Raw genomic sequence first — 25,607 nt, 5'->3', positions numbered from 1 at the left:
AAGTGTGATTTATTTTTTTTATTTTTTTTTTTTCCGACATGTTTTTGAATTGAAAAACAGTTGCAGGCCAACAGTTTTTAATCCTTAAAAAATATGTATTGCACAAGCCGCAGCCACTGACCCGGCCTCTTTGAGTCACGTGTGCCCGCGAGGGAGAAGATGGAGTTCGTGAAGTATTTCGAAAAGGAAGGCGATAGGCCTAGGTCGTATAAATGCAAAATTCAAGTAAAAAAGGAAGATGTTGAGGAAGAGTGTGGCGACATAGTCGCTGTGAGTAAAGATTCGTACTTTAACCTGCGAAGGCATGTGATGAGAAAGCATGACGAGGTGGTCCGCAAACACCAGCAGGAGGATGCAACAAAACGTGAGCTTTAGCCAATTCTAGATTAAACATTTTGGGGACAGCATTTCTCCAAAGACCTTTTGTTTTGACTTCTCAATAACCCTACAATTTCCCTTAGACTATTTCTTTTGAGTTAGATTATTTCATTAAATAATTTTGATTAATTTAAATAGAACAAGTTGACAGTAGGCTGCCGTCGGATTTTCCAACAGCTATGTCACTTTGTCTTATTCAGTAGGCTAGCCGCCTTTAGCTAATGCACAGAAACATGATTGTTATCAATTATGAATGATTTACTAATATTCTCATTCAATCCGTTGTCTGTAGCTGGTTTGTGTTTAGGCTACATAGCCCACAACTTCATAGTTGTCAGGGTTCGCAGCAACTGAAGTAAAAGAGTGCGTAGCCATGGTTACTCACTCATACAGTTAAATAAGACAATACACCGGTCCCATCATTAAATCAAACGCCGTGTGTCCCAGGGCCCTGGCATAATTACACGAAGGAAAATGTCAGAAAATGCCTTCTCCTGAAAATTTGAGCGAGCGTGGAGCGATTTCGCTGGAGCAGCAGGAAAATTAAGGTGAGCGCGGAGCGAGTTTTGAGCGGAGCGTCCTGGCGCAACTTTGAGCGAATGAGCGAACATCCTCTTGAGCGGGGAGCGGGAATTGCTCGGCGCTCCGCTCCGTTCACATGCTCTGATCTAAACGACTACTTTCTCGCCTGAAAATGTTTCAAATGTTGCTAAAGTTTACAGAGTTTAGAGCTTAAGCGAAATCAGCTTCAGGCCGGCTGATTTCGGCTTGGGCAGGAGCGAGATGCATTGTGGGTAAACGCTCTGCATATTGTCTGATCGATCAGTATGCCGTATGCAGTTTGCAAGTATGTAGTATGTAATATGCGGTTTCGAACACAGACCTAAACTCATGTTCAGATCTTATGCTTTTCAGAACACGTATCGTTGAGCTACTGAAAGTTTCAGTTGCAATAGTTGTAAAAGAACTATCAGCGTTGGAGGCAGCATCGATATTAATGGCTGCAGTGATACTGGTGTGGGTGGAGGATGTAAGTTTCAGAGCTGTAAAAGAGCTTCTGATTGAGCAGTAGATCTAAATGCTAATGCTGAAGTGGACCAGATATAATGCTCATTTCACTTTTTTTAGATGCAAGTTAGATTCATTCCAAGAGCAAACTTTTAAACAAAGTTATCCTCTACGCTGCAGCTGAAATCATTTTGACCTGTTCGTATTGTTTGGCTTTTCTTCAGCACGCTTTGCTCCGTACAAACCCGTGGACATCATGCTCAAGCCGCTGTTGTTTGAGGTACCCAGCATCACCACGGACTCTGTGTTCGTTGGCCGAGATTGGCTTTTTCAGCAGTTGGAAGATCTTCTAAAGGCCAGCGAGTCCTCCAGGAACCACGGCGCCGTTGTGGTGGGCAGCGTGGGTTATGGGAAGACGGCCATTATCTCACGGCTCGTTGCTCTGAGCTGCCACGGAGGACGCATGCGCCAGATTGCCTCCAACAGCCCCAGTGCCTCCCCTAAAAGTAAGCAGTTTTCTATATTTTCCTCTGGGTGTGAGCTTGCAGAGCATGGAGGGAATGCTAATTGACAAAAAACCTATTATCATTATTATTATAGCAGCTTATTAAAATAAGCTGCTATAATAATATAACTATGTGTCTTTACAGCACATAACCAATTTTGCTTATGTATCAAAAAGCAAATATTAAGATTGGTTTTATGATATTCTGTTTTGTAAAGAAGTTTATTTCACACCCACACATATATGTGACATAAAAGAGTGAGTCTGTGTGTTCTAGGTGGTGCAGGACAAAGCTCAGAGCTTCCTCTCAGCCAGCCCCCGCAGCCCACTCCCCCATCCAGTGCCACCAACACACTGAGGACCAACAGTTGCCCAGGAACCCCTGAGATGCAGCGGCGTAGGGAGGAGGCCGTCAAACGTCTGGCTTCAAAGGTAGACTCCAGCCCAACTGTTCGGCTCAGTGTTCAAGAAAAATAACGCCGGGTCAGAGAAAAGGACTGTTGTCGGCCGTTATCTTTACAAAAGAAAATAAAAACTTGTGATGATGACGGTGCTGGCTCGCAGACATCGGATCAGACAGAGTCCAAGAAGCCACAGCAGCAATTTTTTATGCAGTCGTGAATGAATGGATGTCATCGTATAAAAGGAAATAATGCTACAAATCAGCATACAGCACTATAAAAAGAGCCAAGAGAAGATGTCATCATTCAACTTTTCAACTCAAATGTAGCCACGAAATGTATCCACGAGTGTTTCAGTCATCTTCAGGTGATTAAACAAAAACAGTTGAGGACAGTTCGGAAACCTCCATTTCCATGTAGGTTTACCTAAATCAAATGGCTCCAAATAACTTCCAATATTAAATAGAAACTATGTAGTTATCGAATAACAAGCCACAATGCCGGTGACCATTTCCGACCACACCCGCACACCTAAAACAGATATTTTATAAGTGAAGTTACAAACACTTTAACATGAAAAAAGCACTGGATTGTGAAGTTTTATGGGCTCTTTGGCTTAAATACTCAGCACAGACTTTTGTGGTGCTGCCTCCTGTAGCGGGTGGTGAGAGTAGCACATTGTGTCATGATGGAACACTCAGACTCTATCGTGGCTGGTTAAAAAGCCTTCCTTTTCCAAAGGGTGAAGGGGCTTTGCTGGTCTGTTAACTGATCAAACAAGTCAAAAGACCAGTTCTCACAGAACCAGATTAAAATGCACCTGGACTTAGTTGCTTTTAGCCATTTAAATTGATTTTTTTATTTATTTTTTTTTCTTTGGACCCCTGAGCACATCTGCTTTCATGTGTTTTTTTTTTTTTTTTTTTTTTTTATCAAACAGCACAAACTGATGACCGTTTTGGAAATGCTTACATGTGACTGAAGCTCAGAGGTATTTAATAACCTCACATCACAGAACTTCTTGTCTTTCATTGATCCCTATTTTTACGTAGGCTACTGTTACTTATTACAAGCTGGTGGTCTTGTGACAGGTTTGAGATTGAACCCACTTGGCCCGTCATGGATGACTCCGGGCACTGGCGCAGTACGGCACAGGCTCCTCTCACCATTGGGACAGTTTATGCAGCAGACAGATGCGCTGAGGTTCGACTAAATGTCTGTGAAACCCAAGCAATATCTCTTGAGCCAATTACTGTGTAAAGTGTTTCCAATAGGCGTTCTCTCAGGAGCTCTGTTCCTGTGATGTGTGAACGTTGATGCAACACCGAGCAGCTTCTGTCAAATTCTGCCAGTTCTTTTTAATCATTGATTTAAAAAATGGTCTGATAACAGGGTTCTTAGGGTAGTGCAGGGTTTCTGGTGTATTAAAAGCTTTGTGTCTTATTCCTATCACAGACTAAACTTGTAGACAAGGCTCCTCTATGTTAATTTTTATAGTTGTACCAATAGATTAACTCCTGCAGGTTGACTGCAGACTATCCTCATGTATTATTTGAATGAGGTGACTATCAAGTGTTCCTATCTTTATACAAAATGCAGATTACTTTACAGTATTCACTGGCTTTCATGACAGTCTGATGTAGCAGGTTGCTGAAAACACACTCCACCCCTTTCCAGAAAGAAAGAAAGAAAGAAAGAAAGAAAGGAAGTGGGACACATAAAATGACCCTAGAATGTTTTCCACCCTCTTGTGGGGCGAGCAACCACATCCCAGCTCTGTTCCTTGTGGATAACTCAATTATTGTATATTATGTGAGTCACTTGTTGCGTCACTCTCTTAGTTTGGAGCACCCAGAACTTAAATGGCTGGGGCGTGTTTTCCAGTAGAAAACTAAAAGGTTACTTAAAGGTTGTTTCATTCCCTGGTAATTTTGCATCTCCTCTAAGGTCGATGGTGCAGGGCAGATTGGGGCAAATTGAGCCTGCAAAGCTGTGTCACTCCTCCGTGACGGTCCTCGCTGGAGTGTCTGATCAGAGCTACCTACGCTGGCAGTTGAATCAGGAAGTCCTCTGCAGCTGTATTCACAGAGTCTGTTCATGTTGCACATTTTCATAGGGCTTGGGATGTGGACCAATGAGAGATTTATATTCTATCGCCCTCATTTTCAGCGTCTTCTTGCCACATTCGAAGCCACCTTCACGGGCTCGCTCGGCAAGCGCCTCGAAGCGTCACGGACGTCTTTTAGTGTTGCGTTTGCAGTGAAAAGTCAAAGATTTTACAAGCTGTTGTCGTTATTAAACTCGCGATGACTTGGACAAAAAATATTCGAATAAAATGCTGGGAATGCTCAACCAATCAGAAATGCTCACTGATGCAAACCCAAAAAGTTCCGGGTAATCTCAGAAGTTCTACCTTCCTTCCAGGAGTGTTTTCGGTTCTGCTCTGTTTAGCCTCCGGTTCCTGGAAAAGGTTCCTGCGACTGAAGCGCAGCTTATTACATAATGTCCCCACCTAACAGAGTTCCAGACCAAGGGTTTTGTTAACAGATTAACAGAAAATTGGTTTACGTCTGAGTGACGTTGTGTTTGTTTGTCTTTTTAAGTCTTTCTGTGGATTTTTTGCAAGCAGATTATTGGATTGTCAAGAGTAACCAAATGTAAATCCTCCTTTCTTGTGAGTGGCATCTGCAACTGGGTAAAAGTAATGTGCAAAACATTTGTTGCACACTTGAATGAGAATTAGAAACCGTCTAATACTTTCAGGGTTAAGTCGGTAACTTTTAATGAGGCTGGTTATCATTTCTGATGGAGCATGAAACAGCAGCAGAAGAGGTGGCAGAGGAACTGGTCACCTGCTCCTCCTGCTGCCGCTGGAAGTGTGTCAGCTCCATCAGGTTGGACTGTAATTGGTACAGAGTCGTGTATCCCGAGGGCATTTCTCCTTCCCTCTTCTATCCTCTGCACTTCCTATTAAATCCGAACTGCTCGGAACAATGCAGAAACCTTGCTCAGACACGGAACGTTCTTTTCTTAGGCGTCCACTCGGGATTCACTGGCTTATATCTGAGGTGGCCAACCATTGCCCATTATTCTTTTTATCCTGTCTGTGTGGAACAGTGTGGGTAAGATGTTGGTCTTGGCTCTTTTTAGATGATATGTGGCTTTAAGAATGGTATGAATACAAAAACGACTCGTCTTTCAATCCCAAAGCTTTGTTGGTTTTTTCCAAAGCTTTGAAGTCACTGAATGTCTCCACCTTTTGCATCTTTGTAATTAGCAAAACCCAATTCATTTAGCATTCATCTTCACATGTTTTTGGCCTTACCTACTTTCCCTGCTTATCCTGTGTGCTCCAGGTGGTTGCCTATCATTACTGCCAGGCCGACAACACGTACACCTGCTTGGTGCCAGAATTTGTGCACAGCATCGCGGCCCTGCTGTGCAGGTCGCATCAGCTCACCGCGTACCGAGAGCTGCTGCTGAAAGAACCCCACCTGCAGAGCATGCTCAGTCTGCGCTCCTGTGTCCAAGACCCCATGGCTGCTTTCCGGAGGGGGGTCCTGGAGCCACTGGCCAACCTGCGTAAAGGTAAAACACTGCAGTCTCACATTCCTCCTGTGGGTGTGTCCAACTTTACAAAGAAACGCAGAAAGCATAAATGGCGCTTCTGTAAAGTTCTACTTACTGTAGTTTAGTGGGCCTTCAGAAAACCCGCATTGGTGGGAAATCCCCTGTAAAATCTTCACAGGATAGGAAGGAGATGTCACTGTGAATCCTGCATGTACTGTACCTCTCTACACTCCCCTCTTTAAAAAAATAAATAAATAAATAAATAAATACCACTCAGCAGTCATGGAAGTTGATTTGTTTAAGTGTTGAAAGCTACTGAAGTGACGTGTAGCTCCAGGATATTTAAGGTGAGATGATGTTCCTCAATGTTGGTTTCTGTGATTTATTTTTACTTTTTTTTTTTTTTTTTTTTTTTTTTGCAGAGAGGAGGATTTCAGAAGAGGACCACATAATCTTGATAGACGGGCTAAACGAAGCCGAGTTCCACAAGCCTGATTACGGAGACACCATCGCTTCATTCATCACTAGGATCATTACCAAGTTCCCCCCCTGGCTTAAACTGGTGGTCACTGTCCGAGTCAACCTGTTGGTAAGGGAGAGAGGTTTCCACTCATCTTTTATCTCGCCAGAAAAGCATTTTCTCTAAAATCCCATTTACTTTCTTTTAAACGCATGAAACATTGGAATTTAAACAGTCGCAATAAGGGACAGACGGTCATAAGCTGTTGCAGTGTGTGGTCTTAATTCTCTCAGTGCAGTTGCAGAATGTGAAAAGTTTCTTGTTGGATCTGCTACCGTTTGAGGTTTTGCAGATTTTGGAAAGAATCGACAGACAGAAACTCGAGCCTCCAGACAGGAACGAGCAGCCGCTGACTCACTAGCTCATCAGCTCACTACCTGCACGGTCTTTGGCTGAGCAGTTTTGAAAAAAATAAAAAAAATAAAGACCTTCTGGGTCCGTGTTGAACTCACACTGGTGATGGGCTTTGGCGTGCCTGATGAGCCACGCAGGAGCTGATAAGTCTTGGATAATAACGTGGTGGCTGACTGACATCCAGAATCGAGGCTATTAATGCTCAGGCAGAAGCCAGGCGTCGGCTGCCCTGCATCAGTATGCGCCGAGAATTCAGCCCATCTATTTTTTATCCTCCGAGCTATTTAAAATTCTGTTAATGGCAGCAGATCAACCGCTGCGTTAAATCAAAATGATGTAACTTTTAGCTGTCGGGATCACAGCGACAGAAAGGGTTTTGTTTTCGTGTCTGTTGTCTCCATTCTATATAATTCATGAAAAACCTTGTTTGTAATTTAAGCACTCTGTGATGGACGCGGTTTAATTCTGCTTTAATTGGATGGAATTTGCGTTATAAACTGTTTTTTGGGTTTTTTTTAGGCGGGGGGGGGGGGGGGGGGGAGTAGATAATCCCCCCATGCTGTCTAAACTGGGATGTCAAACAATCTTCCTGTTGCTCCAAACTTCAACACTTCCCTTTGATTCAGTGTTCCAGACAGCAAAATATAATCATGCACAGTCGAAGTCGTCTCACAATCGCTGGTATTTGTGTCTGCCTAAGCTGTTTTGAGGAAATCGTTTCCATTGTTGTCGTCATGTCGTGTACATGTAATTTATTCCTCAGGTCTGTCTTGCTGAGGAGATCAAGACCTCGGTGAATAAAATCCAACCACCTGTCTCGCCACAGTAACTTGTATAAAAGGACTAATCACCCACATATTATTCATGAAGCCAGATGATATCCTTTCTGCAAATGATAACCTTAACAGTTGTTGTCGGTTGCAGCCACAGAACCATAATTACAGGTGACATAAAAGCATCACGGTGTTGCTATGTGGTCTTAACAGTAAGTAATAAACACTAATGTCTGGTATATCTGCCGAGCGCTGCTTATACTTCACCCATCTTGTGGATTGCGATCAACGCGTTTCATTGAGTCTGTGTTCACGGTGGCGTGCACGTGTCCGTGTGCTGTGCCGTGTCTCGATGAGGAGCAGAGGGTTATCTCGCAGAGGCAATATTTCTCCAGCCTTAGACAGGCAGAGGATTAAGGTGCATTCATTCCTCAAACCCACCAGGACATGGATTGAAATGTTAGCTCTGGCTAAGACCTCTGCCTGCCTGCTAGCCGCCATGCAATCCATCCCCTGCCTCGTAATGCTCACTTTCACAGTCTGCTCATCCTCATAGCCACGTTTTCCAGCGGTACCGAGTGTCTGATTTTTGTCTGATAGTGAGCTGGCTTCCAAGGTGTCATTTTATTTTTTTTTTTTTTATTATTTCTTTTCATTTTTTGAATGGCAGATCAGATTGTGAGGACAAGTTTTGGTCTCCTGAATAACCAGGAGTTGCAGTAGCTGCATACAAACTAACCTAAAGAGTTTATTGGCACATAAGCCACTTTCGGACAGAGCAGTTCTAAGAACGGTCCTCCTCGAATTTCATTTTGATAACTGCCCTTCCCCACCGGAACTGTTTCAGTGTGCATTCGCACATGAGTCGGGACTGATGCGACGCAACCGTCTGCGACAGTGATGTGTTACTTTAGCGCCACATTCAACAACAAAACAAAAAGTAAGGAGAGAAGAAAAAAACACCACAAAGAAGCTAACATGGAGAGCGGGGAGGCCACTGTGTTCATGGTCTGCATGATGGTGATATTAATCATGGACGATCACATCGGGCGTCTAACTTTGAGGCTGGAAGAGCTCACAGAGAGAGTCAGGATCGAGCGCAGGCGATACTTCTTCGTTTCATGAAGGAAGGAGAGCAGAGCGCTGCAGACAAAGGAGACAACGTGTAAGTTTAACTTATCAAACACGCGTCGGTTGTGTCTGTGTGGTATGATGAAACATTTCAGCCGTGACAACATGACAAGTGGCATAGCTACCGACCACCAAACACCTCCGTCAGATGTGTTCCTATAGAACCCAGAAAAGACCCGACCTCGGAGAAGGAGCTGAAAGGGTTATAGGAACTGAGGGAGATGGTCCCGAAAAAACGGCCCCGTGGATTAAAAGGTTATAAGAACTGCCAGAGGTTCCTACAGTGCGAATGCGGCTATTCTCACGTAAATTTTGGGCTTCTAAGAATGAAGTTGGGCAGCAGCATTGCAAAAAACCTTCTTCTGTCTCTGACCGTTTTATTTTGTCCTTTACAGGAGATCACCAACCTTCTTCCCTTCGCCAAGATCTCCCTGGATGACTTTTCCGACAACGGCGAGATAACCAACGACCTCAATGCATATATCCAGTACCGCGTGGGAGGCAGCAAGGACATTATGAACAACATTAGCCTGAACGGCAAGGCGGATCCTGTCACAGTGAGCAAGCTCAGCAGCCACCTGATCTCTCGCAGCCAGGGCTCCTACCTGTATCTCAAACTCACCCTGGATCTGTTTGAAAGAGGCCACCTCGTGATCAAAAGTGCCAGCTACAAAGTGGTGCCCGTTTCCCTGGCCGAACTGTACCAGTTACAGTGCAACATGAAATTTATGACCAATTCGGCCTTCGAGCGCTCTCTGCCCATCCTCAACGTGGCACTGGCCTCGCTGCACCCCATGACCGATGAGCAGCTGTTTCAGGCCATCAACGCCGGCTTCGTCCAAGGGGAGCTGCCGTGGGAGGACTTTCAGCAGCGCATGGAGCTGCTGTCGTGCTTCCTCATCAAACGGCGGGACAAGACGCGCATGTTTTGCCACCCCTCCTTCAGAGAGTGGCTGGTGTGGAGAGCAGACGGAGAGAGTACAGACTTCCTCTGTGACCCGAGGTTAGTATCATGTAAGACACTCCGCAGCTCTTTAGGAATGTCGGCTTCTTTCAAACGCGCGACGAGCTCGTAAAGCATTTCGACAGGCCGTCGCAAATGGACCTCAAAAAGACTCATATGAGCGTCATCTTTCTCAGTTGTTTAGATTTTTACATTTATTTAGAGCACGACATAAAACGAGAAGGTTGGGGATCAATCCAGCAGCCCTCCAGTTTAAAGGATCCCCGCCATGGCTCCAGATCAGCTGCGTCGGTGTTTTACGACTGACTAGAAGAAAAGATGGGTCATGTGACTCTGCTGAGACCCGGTTGCTTCTTTTTCCTCTTCCCCTTAGCAGGGTGTAGAAACCTGCTGTCGGCAGGACCGTAGAAATGGAGCAATGAGACGAATGTGGCACTCCGAGGGGCTACGTGAGGGGTTTCTGCCTTTTAACTGGTGCTTTAGGCCACAGTCCGTTGTCACTATCCGCGCAGCACCTGTCCCTCGCAGCTGCGACAGAAGGTTGAACGCAGCGTTTGCAAAGAGCAGGCGGAAATAAGTGCTTATTCTGCTACAACGTAAAAGTGATCCCTTTTAGGTTTTTACTTTGGTGTTCCTTAAATTGCCGCGTGTTGCCGAGTGGAAACTTTGAAAATATCGAGCATGCCAGGAAAAGATGACGCAATGTCCTTCACAAAGACGGCAGGCGAGCTGACAAAATGCAGATGAATCTTCTGGACGTCGCTGCGTGCTTCAGATACCGGCTTATGAAATCAGACATCAAGAGGCAGAGCGTAGAAATAACCGGAATACAGTGTACTGGTTATAACACTTCGCAGAGTACATGCTGTCATAGAAATGTTGGATAAATATTCCTGACGTCCGCGCGACCTGCCGCGCTCCTCTCGTCTGCTTCAGTAACTCGACCTAATTGGAATTCTGGATCTGCAGCACTCGTTCTCACTTAATAAGCAGAATGATGTCACTGTGACTGGCTTATTTCCCTCTCTCCTGCGCACCTCTGCTGGCGTAGTGTTGTGTCGGAATGGACGAGGGGGGCCGAGCTCCGTATCCCGGTCGTTCACAGCCTTCCAACGTCCCGTCATTAAAAAAAAACAACAACAACAAAAGGCTCGCAGTCGGGCACAAGCAGACAAAAAGCTTAGCGCTGTGCCTCTCGGCGCTCGGGCCTTAAACTGAGAGAATCGTAAAAAAAAAAAAAAAAATCAAAGTGGTCTGCAATCATGCATGTCCTTTTAATGAAGTTCTGCATTAATTGGTGCCACAGTGACTGAGCCAAGAACTCTTGTTTCTGTTTAAACTCTTTTCTGCAATATATTCTGTCTGCTCTTTTCTCACTCAGGACCGGCCACGCTTTCATGGCGTTCATGTTGTCCCGCCAAGAGGGGAAACTGAACCGTCAGCAGACAATGGAGCTGGGACACCACATTCTCAAGGCGCACATCTTTAAGGTACGCCTACGGGATTTAAAAACTCATCTGGTGTTTGCCACTCTTTATCTGTTCCTTGTGACGAATGTTCATCAGGGCACGAGCTTTGGGATTCTGAGACGATTCTGAGACAAGTTGTTTTGTTATTCACACCTCGGGTTAATTGATGTCACACACACATGCGTGTTGGTGTCTTTCCACATTTATATTGGTGTTGGTTTGCTTGCAGGGCCTGAGTAAGAAAACAGGTGTGTCATCCAGTGTGCTTCAGGCTCTGTGGATCAGCTGCGGTGCTGATGGCCTGTCTGCAGCTTTGGCTTCGCTGAGGAACCTCTACACACCTAATGTCAAGGTAACGCAGCCCGTAATAACGTCACACATTTACAGTTTCTATATTCTCGAATGCAAAGGCGGTCTTTGGGGGTTTGTGTCACCATAAGCAGAATTAAGCTGGATGGAGGAGAGTGTTTTTGTTTTGTTGTTGTTGTTGTGAAAATAAGCAATTTTCACTCACTGCTTTGATCGCTCAGTTTTTCTTGGAGCATTTCCACTTGACCCGTCATCACTCGATGTCATTTCCAGTCCTATTCTTAGGTTTTACATATACGGACATAATAAAAATGGATCATCTGGTCCTTAACGGGTCTCAAAATGAGGTAAATGAACAACAACAGAGGACATATGAACACAGGAAAGCAGTGTGTTTAAAACTTCAGGATTCTGCAGCTTGCAGAGCCTCCTTTTGGTCCAGTTAGTGATATTATGTCGAGCTTGTATTTACCAAATTTAAACCCTGTAAGGACCAAATGATTTTCTACAGTGTCCTGATACATTAAAACCTCAGAACTGGAAGGATTTGTACTTTTCTTTGCCAAACGATTGTACATCAAATCTACCCCGTCGGTAGGTTGGATACATACTGTGAAAAGCCAGCCGGGCACCGGATATTGCTCAGCTGTTGTCATTTTTATATAAACAACATGGTAAATTAAAAACATTGGGAGGAAATTAGAAAGTAGAACACCGATCGAAAAATGTGTTGCCCCTTCATATTTATCTATTCTCCTTATTCAGGCAAAACGGTCAAATCAAGCAGGAAGCCAAGGACAAAAAGTCAGAGAAATAAAACATTTTCTCTCTTCGTGTAAATTTAATTATCCGAATATCTGAATGAATAACGCACACGGTTAGAGACAAATTTTTATTCAGACTGGTAATTTGTTGTTTCTGGAGCGTAAATACCAATTGTCCTTTTCTATCACTACTTAAGCTGATGTTGGTAGTGGCTCTCATTAAACCACAAATATAGGACAACTGTGGGTTTGCTCGCAGTGTTTTCAGGGCCGATAATGACCAGCCTTTCCTGGAAAGACTGTTGTCTCTAAATGATGTATTCTGGCCCGCAACAAAATTGTTCTCAGTTTGTTATTTATTTTTTTTTCTCCCTCCCATTATCATTATTGTTTCAGCGAGGCGCCGGTGTCTGCTCGCGAGTTATTGGGTAAACTTGTAAAATCACTCGGTGACATTTGCAGAACGACCTTGTTCTGTCCAGCGGGACCAACAGAGAGCCACTGTTAATTGATTCTACCGAGGGTCCACACACACAATTCCATCTCCTGTCGCCGAATACTCATTTAGCTGACGGGGGGATTATTATGGATTTCCTCGTCGTTGGAGAAAATGGCAGACTTGATAATTGCATTCAGTGGAATGTGTCCAATTTATGTGGTGTCTGACCTTTTGCTTGGAGAGTTAGAATTGGTGAGTGCTGATAGGACAGTATCTGCAAAAACCTTGAGTCATTCATTGAGGGCGGGGTGATTCACGTGTTTAAGTGCAGCTACATTTTCTACTTGAAATTCAGATATGGAAATGCATTCAATTCAAGGAAGCATTGAAAATGCACGTTATTGTGCGACGTCTGACGGCAGCTTTGTGTGTGTGTGTGTGCGTTCCTGTGATCAGGTCAGCCGCCTGCTGATGTTGGGAGGGGCAAACGTGAATTACCGCACCGAAGTCCTGAACAACGCGCCGGTGCTTTGCGTCCAGTGCCACCTCGGTCACCAGGAAATAGCCTCGCTGCTGCTCGAGTTTGGCGCCAGCGTGGACGTGGTGTCCGAAAACGGCATGAGCCCCCTGTGCTTCTCAGCCGCCGCCGGACACTTGGAACTAGTCATGCTGCTCTGTAAGAAAGGGGCCAAGGTGAGGACCAAAAACGATCTGCTTTGTAATTAGAGACGTTGAACCATAGGCCGTGACTGACTACTTTGATGCGTATCTGTGTATTGCATGCAGCATATCTACCTCAGATGTTAAGTTTATTTTCTGTTTCTGCTAAGTTATTCCAAGAATCTTGTGTGTCTGCCAGGTGGATCATGTAGATAAGAGTGGCCAGTGTGCGCTGGTTCATGCCGCATTACGTGGACACACCGAGATAATCCAGTTCCTGCTGGAGCTGGAATGGAGTGCTGAGGGGCAGCAGCAGGACTGCTCTCTGAAGAACAAAGTTCTGCAGCAGGCTTTGATTGCAGCCTCGAGCATGGGACACACACAGGTCCGACTGACACACGTGCACTTAAACTTACTTCACACACAGATCCAAATCCATGCAGTAATGATTCTGAGCGTTTGTACGACCTTGCTTGACTGACGGCAGGCTTTGGGGACTAATAACAGCGCAGCGCTGACCAGGTGTGATGTCGACTCAGGATTTATTTTGGCTTCCTCATTAGCTGGAATGGGATCCCGAGGCTTGGCTTAGAATAACAGAACTGGGCCAATGTAAGCTGTTAACCTGCTTGTAGAAAGAGACCCTGCTCAGTTATTAATCAGACTGGACTTGACTCTCATCACCTCATGGAGTGGTTCCGGGACCAGAGATCCTCTGTTCTGCTGTGATTCACTAATGATCATTTGCTCGGGGGGGTTTTATGTTTTTAATCTGCTTCAAAATGAACATCTTGAGTGCTGCATCATCTCAAAGATTTATTTGATATCTTAATACTTAAATATTCTGCCATTAATATAAATTTCTCCTTTGGCAGGTTGTGAGGGGCTTGCTGGCGTTTACAAATGAGCACGCTGTGCAGATTGATAGTCATGACACTCTGTGGGGAGAGACAGGTATGTTGTCATCAATCTTTTTGCATTACATGAGTCTTGTGTTATCACCTGCTGGCTTTGCATTCTGGGGCTGGCTGCAGTAATTGAACGCTGCAGTGTTGGGCCTCGTCTCGTCTCCGTGCAGAAACGCTCTCTCTTTGATGCGGAGGTCGCATAACCCGAATAAGAACGCGTTCCTTTGTGCCTGTTCTACATTCTTTAGCTCTCTGGTAAACACATCACTTACTGTTGTCATGAGGATTTCCACTTAGAGCTGGGTCAGCCACAGTATTCCCTCTGTGCTTTAAGTTAAAAGATGCCAGGAGTTTGGACTTTACCATCTGTTTCACACACACTGCAGGTCACTTTAGGATTTACTTAACCGTAGGTTTTCACCACACTGTTGTTGTGTGTGTCGTGCACCTTGCTTTTATTTAAAAACTGATTGAAGAAATGGTGCAAAAAGCCACCCGGTGCCCGGTTTTTATTCCTGCATTTTGGAACACTAGATACAGATTTGTGTTTTGGTCCTAAAAATACTTCTGAGTCATTATGAGTCTGAGGCATATGCTGTGTCAGCACTTAAGGGATCCTCATAAGATCAATTTATTCATTCGTGTTCAGTGTGAATTTCCTCTCAGAGAGTTCATCTCTCAAGAGATGTTCAAATAACAAAAGTTCAGATAACAAACGGTCTCATCTGACATGTGTTGGATGGGTTTTGTGTGTGTTTGTGTGTGTGTGTGTGTGTGTGTGTGTGTGTGTGTAATCACACTAAAATAGATTTTAAAAAGGGGAGTTGTAACAATAGTCTCTTTATGTCTTTCTCAGTTCTCAGCCAGCAGGATTTTAGCAGTAACAGTTCGATGCTTCAGGAATGTAGGTCAGCCCATCAGTGAAGAGGCTGCCCACAGTGCTCAACTGTGCTTGTGTCCTGCTTAACATCAGAGCTCAGACAAAGAGTGCTCACTTTGAATTATTCTGACATAAAAGTTAGTAACTGCACTTTATTCTGGAGGGTGAGTTAAGTCGAGATATCTTGAGTTTGTTGAAGCAGAGATGAGGCAAACTCTTGCTTCCGACCGCTTTTCCTCAACAAGCACCCGTTTCCTCGTTGATACGGACGGTATCAAAAGATTTGGCAAAACTTGGTGTCTGCAGAAGTTCAGCTATTTGGATTTGAACAAGCACCCGTGCTGTTTTGTAATGATTTGCAGCAGAAAACTCACTTGGTCAGACCATGAAATATTTATTTACACAAGTCTGAGGTGCTGCAGTCACATTGACGGACTCGGGTGGGTCTTAATTTGGCATATTATCTGATTTGCTGAGGAATCCCACTGATCACATTGTAAGATAAGTAGGTAACAGCTCTGGCTGCACTTTTTTCCTTACCAGCCAAGTGACTGGAGAAAAAGACACATGTGCACCTTCTCATCTCACCCACACAGCGGACAAAGATGGTGGTGCAGACCGTATCTTCACTTTAAGTCAAATATCTAATGAAATCCAATCGGAGCCCTTTTTTTTACCATCAACTGCTCATTGAGCTGAAATGTGACCCCCGTCTAATTGGTTCATTACCGGACATAATAATGCATCAATCAATCTGTGCTAGAAGTTCTATCAGAGAAAGAACTGAAAAGAAGACTGACTGCAGCTGTGATGAAGAAGTCATTTGGCTCCGGCTTTTTCTTTAAGTTTGTACTCGAGAATATTTCAATGAAATGAACTGAAACAAGTTTATATGGAGGAAGAAAAAGGCAGTTTGTTATTTTGACCTTTTTTTATTATAATACAGCAAAAAGACCTCGGCTCATGCAGATTAAATACTAACACCAAAACTTCTTAGCTCTGAGGGATGTTTTAAATTTCATTTTCGGCTCAAATCCCCGTTCTGCTGTTCAGCCGCATGTTTAATGATCCAGTCTTTGTGCTTTGATGCTGAGACACTCGCCGCAGACCCGCCGTCTCAAATGTCCTCATCAAAACCGCTCATTCTTTTGTCCACGATGCAGTTGCCTGATCACAACCCCGTCAGACCTTCTTGCACATTCAAAACTCAGTGGTATAGCTCACATTCATGCAAATATACCAGCTGTGTTCTGTGTTTAAGTAGAGGGAGATTAGATTGTAAATCTGTGCAAGCTCCGTGTTTTAAAATCCCTTCTTAGAATGCAAAGCAGCTCCCGTTCATGCAAAGGAAGATCATTTATCTGCACAGGATGCTTCTGGTTGTCGCAGGACGGCCTCACGGCAAGGACCCGCAAATACAGGTGTGGCACAAGTAAATACGAAGATCTAAAGTTCAATTTTTACTGGCCATAATCCATTTTGTAATATATTTATGTTGAGTCAAGACACACAGTATTTTATATACATATATTTAGTTTACTAATCACTGTTCGATCCTGTCCCCAGAGGCCAAACTCAGTGTGTCAGTGGGCTCAACATAAAAACATCTGCAGTGTTCAGAGTTCAAACAGGTTACTGTTAATGACAATTATTCAGCTATACTAATTCTTATTCAATTTCTCAGCATCCTAAGCAATAGCTTCATCAACCATAATAAAGGAGGATAAAGTAAAGCGTTGGCCTACAGTTTGAGGTCATGACCTCTCTGTCACAGGAGTTCCTTCTCTGCAGAGCAGTAATGTCGAGACCGTTTTGCTGAGATTGCTCTGAGTATTTACATGGATATAAAAGATGTGGCCCACATTTTTGAGAAGTGAGCTGTGAACACGCAGCCATCTCAGTCTTATAGCTGTTCTGTTTTTATCTGCCTCGTAAACGAGCACCAGTGCTGCTCGTCCTTGGAGCAATTTCTAAGTTTAGCAGCCTGGAGTCATTGTTCCGCTGAGCGAGCTGTGTGAGGATATCCAGCTTTGGAGCAGATTGAGGGTGGGGTTGTTTTTTTGGCTCCGATGACTGTTCATCCAGATCGATGATGTCAGTTAGATGTGAAGGCTCAGCGGCACGTTAAGGCTCTGAGGATCTCTGTTGGGAGAACCGGCGCTCATTTAAGACCAGTCCTACAGCTGACTGACTGTAAGCATCCAACAGTTTTAACAGTCTACACGGTAATGCTGTTTTCTTCCCTTGATATTAATTGGACAGTTAATTCCAGTTAGTCTTGGTCTGAAAAAGATGCAAACAGGAACGTTTGTTTAACAGAGACGCGTGACTTTGTTGGCTTTGTTTGTCTGCTGATGCATGAAATGACTGAATACTCGTCTCTCTGCATAAAACCTGAAGAACTTGAAGCAGGAGTTTAATGAGTTTAATAAGCATAAACCTAATTATCTGGTTAGAAAGTCATTTGTAACAAACATTAGCTCGCATTTCTCTGCTCATCTTCAGTTTGCAAAGACTTGGAGACGCTTTTTATATCCAAACCTTCATTTTCCACTTGATTACTAAGACACAAGATCATTAGTCTGTCAACTGATATTAAAATCTCCCTCTGCTAAAGTCGAGTTTTTAACCTTGTTATCATCTGAGGTTTTTATGTTAAAAATAAGAATATCATGAGCTGAATCAGGCATGAATGCTATGACTGGGGATTTCCGCTTAAGAACTGTGAAGTCAGACAGAGCCTGTGTTCCACATCGGGGGAATCTGTCCTGACTACTTGCTGGGTGGTGCGTCCCACCCGAAGCTAATTCAAGCTACGAGGAGAAGCTAACTGTGGCTGAGCAAGCAGCATCTAACTGAACAAGGGAAACAACGCTCCCTCCAGACTCACCACTAGGACTAGAAGTCAGTAGCCCCAGGCTAACTTCTCTGTTATGCTCCCACTAGTCTCTCATTTCATGGTGAGCAGAGATGTGAGATCCCTATTAACTGAATGAGGAAAAAGGTTTCGAGTCATACCCCAAATCATTTAAAGGTCATAGAGTTTGTTTTTCTGAAAACTAAAACTTCAAACTACAACTTTGAGGAACACAGATGAATTTTAATGTTAATAACCTGCTGGAATGTGACTATAATCATACTTTGTCCTCTTAACCTTAATGTAGTTTACTTGCCGCTGTTCACTTATTTTAATAGAGGAGCTGGTTCTGATAAAAACATTGAAGGAGTCGAGCCTAAAAAAGTCCTCACATATTCAGATTTGTGTCCTCTCGCACCTCAGCGCTGACGGCTGCGGCTGGCCGAGGGAAGATGGAGGTTTGCAGCTACCTGTTGGAGCAGGACGCGGTGGTGCAGCAGGTCAACCGACGGGGTGTGTCTCCTCTGTTCTGTGCTGTCAGACAGGGACACTGGCAGGTGAGACTCCATGATCTCTCTTGTTTAGGAAAAGTGATCCATTTGGAACCAAACCAAAACTGCTACTCCCCGAGTCCCGGTCAGAGACTCTGGTATTTCATTGGACTGTGATAATAGCACCGCGGCCTTATTGTTCCTGGACAAAGAGTCATAGTTGCTGCTTGATAAGCTATTAAATATCCATTCTATCTTTTGTTTGACAGATCGCTGAGCTGCTGCTGCAACACGGTGCTGACATTAACATCAGTGACAAGCAGGGCAGAACCCTTCTCATGGTGGCCGCCTGTGAGGGTCACCTGAGTACTGTTGAGTTCCTGCTGTCTAAAGGTGGGCACCAGTCAGTGTCTTGCACCACCAACAGCGGATGCATTAAATGAACCACTTGCGTTAATATCGTGTTGCTTGCGTTTGTCTTAAGGTGCTTCTTTAACTTCGATGGACAAGGAGGGATTGATGCCTCTGAGCTGGGCATGTTTAAAAGGACATAAGAACGTGGTGCAGTTTTTGGTGGAGAAAGGTGCGGTCATCGACCACACCGACAAAAACGGACGAACTCCGCTGGACCTCGCTGCCTTCTACGGAGATGCAGAGATCGTAAGGGGAAATGTTATTTACCACACACTGAACAAACCACAACCTTCATTCAGTCTCGGTTAACAGCCTGCTGACTTGATTGAACACATGATGTCATGTGTTAACGCAGCTCTCGACTGTGGCCACATTGTTCGTGTGTGGTTAAATGCCCGTGGTCTTCTGTAGGTCCAGTATTTGGTGGAAAGGGGAGCAGTGATCGAGCATGTGGACCATAGTGGGATGAGGCCCCTGGACCGGGCCATAGGGTGCAGAAACACGTCGGTGGTGGTGACTTTGTTAAAGAAAGGAGCAAAGCTTGGTAAGAGCTCTTCGTCTTCAAAAATGCTCCTTATGTTTACGGTTTAGAATGGAATCAAACTGAAAGGATTTTGTGTGTATATATATATATACTGAATATGTAGTTTTCTGTGGCCTGCGGAGCCTTTTTGCATATTAATAAACATAAGAAGACTATTTTGTCAGTCGAGCTTGTTTGTATTGCTCAGTATCTTGTGGTTCCAAGAATAATCTCTGACAAATTTTGTGGAATGTTGTGGGAAAACTGTTTCCATCCCAGCTCCGCTCTCACTCTTTCTTCAGCGTGTGCGTGCGTGCGTGCGTGCGTGCGTGCGTGCGCACACGCTCACTTTTACTTGTATCTCGGGTCCATTTCTCCCTCATGTGCTGCTTGACTAATTTCAAGAATGTGACTTATCGCCCAAGTGACATTTGTAAAGCTATCAGGGTCTGCAGCTTATCTGCCGTGCCGTCTCTGCACGCATTCACCGCTGAACATACGAGAGCATTTCACGCTGAGTGACATGTCATTTCATATGGTCACACAGCAGCTGGTGACACAGTTTCCTTTCACTACAAATGACGACTCTCACTGTTGCATGACCTCTCTTCTCTTCACTTTCTCCCCCACTAACTCTTTCTGAACTGCCCTAAATAAACGAAGGCTACAGAACGTCTCCTTACGATCGATCAGGTACAATCTTTAGGTAACTTTACTTTGTACCAGTATCATGAGAGTACGGTGAGTGTCTGTTGGCACTGAAAGCAACAGAATAACATGTCTCTAATGTCTGTAGGGAACGCTGCCTGGGCCATGGCTACTTCCAAGCCTGATATCCTCATCATCCTTCTTCAGAAGCTGATGGAGGAGGGAAACTTACTTTATAAGGTAAATGGCTGCCTGTCAACTCCTGAAGTTCACTGTATTAATGAAATGTTCCACACTGCCAATTTCCTGCGAAAGTGACAGACAGGCTATGTAACATTAATGGAGCTACCGGGTTCTATCATGTTTTTTCTCTGAAAAGCAACAGAATATAATTTAGTTCAACACTAAATAGTAATGATCACCTTTTTCTAGCTTAGTTGAATATAGAATAAATGAATAGCAGCGCACGATCCACGTCACCTACCAGTGGTGATCAATGTGTGACATTTAACAGACTGAGTTTTGTAGCATAAAGGACAACCCTTTCAGATGTTACATGTTGGTGTGTGTATGTGTGAGAGTGCCGTCTTTGAGCTCGCCTTTGTGTTGCATGTGTGATTGATGAGAGGGAAGAACCTGGGCCAAAAAACAGATACTGTGGGAAGTATCAGTGGAGAAACCCCCTCCTCTCACTGACATTTTCCACTGTTCTTTCTGGTTCTGTCTTCCTCATTCACGTTTGCCCTCTGTGTGTCCTTCAGAAAGGGAAGATGAAGGAGGCAGCCCAGAGGTACCAGTACGCCCTGAGAAAGTTTCCCCGAGAAGGCTTTGGTGATGACCTGAAGGCATTCAAAGACCTGAGGGTCTCTCTGTACCTCAATCTCTCCCGCTGTCGCAGAAAAACCAATGTAAGTCTCTCAGGAGACCCCTCCACTCTTTCTGTGCTTTATTTTTAGCATTGGGACTTCAGAAGCTTTAAACAAGGGTCGTCTCTCACCAGATTTCTGCTGATGTAATGGGTTTAACAATTTTGTTACAGACTTTTCTCTTGAAAGTATCCCTAATTCTTCTTAAAAATTCAAACAAAGATGGGCTGTCGTCATGTGAAATGATTTGAGCATGAGGGGAAGCTTTTTTAGTCTTATGAAGGAGAGCTGTGGAGAACGCTTCGGCTGTGCTGGCCACTGGACTATAATCTTCTGTTCAAAAACCAAGAATGTGAAGATTATTTTAGCTAGATTGAGAATTTTAAAAATGACCTCAAAACAAACATCAGGAGAAGCGCCGTGGTCTTTGTATAGCTGCATTTCTCTGGGTAATTGTTTCTGCAGAGAGACTTTGTTTATGTAGGTCTTAGTCCAGCAGGAAGGCTTTTGTAGTGCAGCAGATGTTTATGAGATTTAATGTTGCAAGCAGCAGACGCTGGGAGCAGAACAGGCAGCACCAGGTTGTCTCCTGTCTTTCTACAGTACCTTCATTTGGGGCGCAAGTCGGGTATCTATTCCCTAAAAATGACAAGAATTAAGTTTTGAAGAGGCGTAACATGGGTCAAATCCAGCCATCACCTTGTGTTAGAAAATATTAGATCTGTGGTACAGAGCAGACAGTGTTCATTTGACTGTGACTAAAACTAAGCTGTGTCATCACCACAGCATGATGAGACATGATGACTGTTATTTACCCATTCTTCTTTTTCGTAGGATTTTGGGATGGCTGAAGAGTTTGCAACAAAAGCACTGGAGCTGAAACCCAAATCCTATGAGGCTTACTATGCCCGCGCTAGAGCTAAACGGAGCAGCAGGTAAACTATTCAGCAGTTCCACACCAGCATTAAATATCCGCTCCCGTGTTCTGCATCTGGTAACAATGCACGTCTCCATTCGCAGACAGTTTACAGCAGCCCTGGCTGACCTGCACGAAGCAGCCAAGCTGTGCCCCAACAACCGAGAGATCCGTCGTTTGCTAGCTCGAGTTGAGGAGGAGTGTAAACAGATGCAGAGACCTCAGACCAAAGGAAGCCTCGCTGGGGCTGCAGCTGCTTCCAGCCAGGCGTTAGGGGGCCACGAATCTGACCACGAGCGAGATGAAAGCCAAGAGGACCCCTCAGAGCACAGCCTGGCAAGGAGCGTGGAAGGCCAAAGAGACATTCTTGAGGAAGAAGAGGAGGAGGAAGAAGAAGAAGAGGATGAGGTGATGACCTTTAAGCATGACAGGACAGGGGAAGCTTGGTCCCAGAACAGTTACTCCTTCAACAGAGTCTCACCTGCTGACTCTGCACCTGTCAGCAACTGCTTGGGACATAAGAATCCAAGTCTGACCCCCAACTCGCCACCAGGCCCCAACAGGCTCCCTCCCCACAGGTACCCTCGAGAGCACCGGGAGGCGCTGGCCCAGCAGGCTCTGGTTCTGCAGCCCACTAAGCAGGCCCAGATAGTCAAGACCAATCAGCACATGAGTTCCATGCAAGCCGCGGGAGGTGCTGTCGGGGGCCGCTCTGCAGGGTCCAAGTCTCAGTACGCACCCTCGAGCCCTTTACCGAGTCGACACATGTCCAGCAAGCTGAAGCCAGGCCCGGGCATCGACATCAGCCCCCTGCCTCACCCAGCCGATGAGCCCGTGTATGGGAACCGCATGTTGCTGGCAGCTGCGGCCACATCCATGGGGCAGAGCTGTGAGGGCGAGAGCCTGCTTTTCTCTCAGGCCTCCAAAGGTCTGGGCCAGGACAGGCTGTCTGCCCACTCGGCTTCCTCTCTGGATGGATTGGCCTGCTCTGCTCCTGGACACCAGGGGAACCATGCTGACCCAGGAAAAGAGGGGATGTGTGGTGCAGCAGGATCTCAGGGAGGAGGCATCAGCAGCATGCGTGTGTCGAGTTCCACCAGCAGCCTGGCGTCGAGCAGCAGCCTTTCTGACAGCGGCAGGCTTGGACCCGATGTCCGCACCAAGATCTCTGACAAAACCAAGCACAGCCAGCAGCCCGGCCCTGCAGTGGAGTACAAACCCAGACCTTTCATGGGCATAATTGACAAAACGGCACGCTTTCAGCAGCAGCAACAACAGCAGCAGCACAGCTTGCAGAGTCATCCAAGCCTTCAGTCTGCCAGTCGCAGCTGGATGAGTCACTCCTCTGACGGCTTGGTGTGCCACATGTCATCGAAGGGCCTGCAGCCGGTCGACTGCGAGCCGCCCTACGGCAAAACAATGAGCGCATACCAGGAGCAGCACAAACCTCCTGCACCTCAAGGTGGTATGGCAATGAGTAGCTTACAAAATGGCATGCATGCCAAGGAGTTTGCTGAGAAGTTCTGCCAAGCGGCCAACTGTTACAAAGAGTCCAAGCCAGCACTGGTCCTGCCGCATCCTTTTGTGGACAGTAAGCCCAAGCAGCCTGGCCTCGTCCGAGATAATCCCGCCATTCACGTAGCTTCAATGAAACCAAAGCGATCATTTATAGAGTCGAATGTGTAAAGATGTTTGTTTTTATGTCTCTTGCAGTCCAAAACGCACAGACTGACGAGCAAAAATTCAACCTGAGAGGGACTTTTTTTTTTTTTTAAACCAGCTCCTGTAAGAAGTACAGTTTGCAAGATGTTTGGGATTACAGACACAAGGCAAGCGGCGTGCTGAAAGTCCTAAATTTTATTCCTCGCAATCTGCCGCTTCTGTTACATGACAACATGTCTGCCGTCATTCAGCCAAGCTGGAGACATTGCACTGAAGGAAGAATCTGGACATGTGCCGTACAATCCTGATCAACAAAACAGTGACAGTGAGCACTTTACACACAGTCAGCCCATGCAAGTGCTTAAACAACACATACAGTGACAGCATAATGTTATTAGAGAACGTTTCTGAATGGAGGTTTGAAATGTGTTCATCACATCTGTGGTGCTCAGAGTGGAGAAGTATAGTTGTTCCAGAAAGTACTTGGATCCCTTAACTACTCACAAAATGCGTGTTGTTTATTCAGTTTCAAATTTTTCGGTCTTCTCTACTTTTACTCTTGAGATTTAATGACCGACTCAAGGATAGACTCTCCCACTGCTTTCACGTTACGCTTTGTGTCATCGTGCATCTGTACTGTGAAGGGCTGTGAGACCCCAGAGTGGGCAGGTGAAGACCAGACTTAAACCCCCTCTGAGCATCTCTGGAGATGGATGAAGTGTGCAGATTTTTTTTTCCCATCCAACCTGATGAAGCCTGACGGGACCTGCCACGAAAAATGAGATGAACAAATCCAGGTGTGCAAACCCCTGTAGAGATGTTTTCAAGAAAGGGGAGACAGAAGTCTGTATATTTTCAGTTGAATATAGCCTAATTGCAAAAAAGCATCCGTTACCCATTTCAAATTGAACCGACAACACTACGATGTGCTAACAGTAAAGGGGTCTGAGTACGTTGTGGCGCAACCATAAGGAAGAGTCTAAGGGACGGGCATTCCTGTGTTTTACGAAGGATGTTATAGATCCTCATGTTGTGTATATTATATAATTGTATACTGTTCCTTCTTTTCATTGAAGGTCTGTGTTAAGTGTATTGACAGGTTCAGACTTGTGTATTTTCAGTTTTAGGCACAATGTTGTTGAAATGGTGTTAAACGTTTGTTAAATATATTTGTACATGATAAAAAAAAGAAAAAAAAAAAATCACCATTAACACTGAATTCCTTTGTGTATCTGCTTGTTGTTGCTGTCTAGTTTAATTTATTTACAGCGCCAATGGCTTGGTTAATTGTAAAAGCAATATATTTTATATAGTTATTTTTGCACAGCTAAGACATTTTATGATTCTCAACCATGTTGAGATTCCAGTGCATGCTACAATTGCAGTTTATATTACAGAGTAAAAAAATATCTATTAAAAACAAAAAGAAGAAATGGCTGGGGGGGGCACAATGCCATCAGCTCGATTTTATGATGTACGATAAATGCAATTGTTGCCATGTTTTCAGTATTGTGAGCTTTACTAGCTGTGATCACATACTGTAATAGAACATTTCTGCCATAGCCACCATGGGAGAGTGAAATAAAGACCCACTGAGGAAAAACTAACTTGTGTGTTGGCTTTTATCCTGGAGCCGCGTGGCTGAATTGAACTGTAAACACAACATTTAATCTCTACTGCAAGTAATTCAGCGGATCAATAAAACAGACCAAATTGAGCTGAACAGCGCCAACAGTGGTCACAGATGTTAACTGCAGGACGAGTGCTCACTGAATCCGTTACTTTTCCATTTCAGACAGAAGAATCACTGAATGAATCGCACAACAATATGGATCTAAAATTAATTCGGCACCATAAATGTGTCAGTAAACAAGTAGCACTTTATCTTTTCAGTGAGGTTACAGATTCAAATCAGCCACTACAAGAAGCTAGTTATACAAGACTGAATATAGATGCTGCAGCGGTGTTAAACTTCTCATGAATTTGTGAGAGAAAATGTGTTATTTACTGTTATATTAGGTGAGGTATTGAGTTAAGTCCACAGTGGGTTTCTACCTCATCTCCACGTTACTTTTTATAAATGAGGAAATAAACAAAAGTGTATTTAAGATTCGAGAATTCAACAAACCAACGATATCATCAAGGCATCAAACTGGTATTTACTTCATAAAGTCCTATTTGAATTGTACTCCAAATC

General features: G+C 44.6%; 1 protein-coding gene across 5 annotated transcripts in view; it reads left to right on the top strand.

Annotated features, from left to right (window-relative positions):
- The window catches only part of tanc1b (tetratricopeptide repeat, ankyrin repeat and coiled-coil containing 1b), a 90,394-nt gene extending 65,359 nt beyond the window's left edge, over nucleotides 1-25,035 (top strand). For 2 of the 5 annotated variants that reach the window (XM_075479744.1, XM_075479745.1), the window contains exons 9-27: nucleotides 1,611-1,892; nucleotides 2,169-2,323; nucleotides 5,649-5,880; nucleotides 6,285-6,451; nucleotides 9,036-9,643; nucleotides 10,986-11,094; nucleotides 11,303-11,425; nucleotides 13,042-13,278; nucleotides 13,445-13,630; nucleotides 14,121-14,199; nucleotides 18,314-18,447; nucleotides 18,651-18,774; nucleotides 18,866-19,041; nucleotides 19,207-19,339; nucleotides 19,982-20,011; nucleotides 20,115-20,206; nucleotides 20,728-20,874; nucleotides 21,667-21,767; nucleotides 21,853-25,035. In XM_075479744.1, the coding sequence (XP_075335859.1) occupies nucleotides 1,611-1,892; nucleotides 2,169-2,323; nucleotides 5,649-5,880; nucleotides 6,285-6,451; nucleotides 9,036-9,643; nucleotides 10,986-11,094; nucleotides 11,303-11,425; nucleotides 13,042-13,278; nucleotides 13,445-13,630; nucleotides 14,121-14,199; nucleotides 18,314-18,447; nucleotides 18,651-18,774; nucleotides 18,866-19,041; nucleotides 19,207-19,339; nucleotides 19,982-20,011; nucleotides 20,115-20,206; nucleotides 20,728-20,874; nucleotides 21,667-21,767; nucleotides 21,853-23,434 (4,697 nt within the window). In that variant the 3' untranslated portion in view covers nucleotides 23,435-25,035. Of the gene's footprint in view, nucleotides 1-1,610; nucleotides 1,893-2,168; nucleotides 2,324-5,648; nucleotides 5,881-6,284; nucleotides 6,452-9,035; nucleotides 9,644-10,985; nucleotides 11,095-11,302; nucleotides 11,426-13,041; nucleotides 13,279-13,444; nucleotides 13,631-14,120; nucleotides 14,200-18,313; nucleotides 18,448-18,650; nucleotides 18,775-18,865; nucleotides 19,042-19,206; nucleotides 19,340-19,981; nucleotides 20,025-20,114; nucleotides 20,207-20,727; nucleotides 20,875-21,666; nucleotides 21,772-21,852 lie in introns of those variants that run through there. The other 3 variants (XM_075479747.1, XR_012772556.1, XM_075479748.1) reach the window with 3 other exon arrangements.
- The last annotated feature ends 572 nt before the right edge of the window (nucleotides 25,036-25,607 follow it).

Source organism: Odontesthes bonariensis, chromosome 12 (assembly GCF_027942865.1).
Source record: "Odontesthes bonariensis isolate fOdoBon6 chromosome 12, fOdoBon6.hap1, whole genome shotgun sequence".
Lineage (NCBI taxonomy): Eukaryota > Metazoa > Chordata > Actinopteri > Atheriniformes > Atherinopsidae > Odontesthes > Odontesthes bonariensis.
The sequence above is the reverse complement of the archived record's forward strand: the minus strand, read 5'-3'. Positions and strand labels throughout refer to the sequence as shown.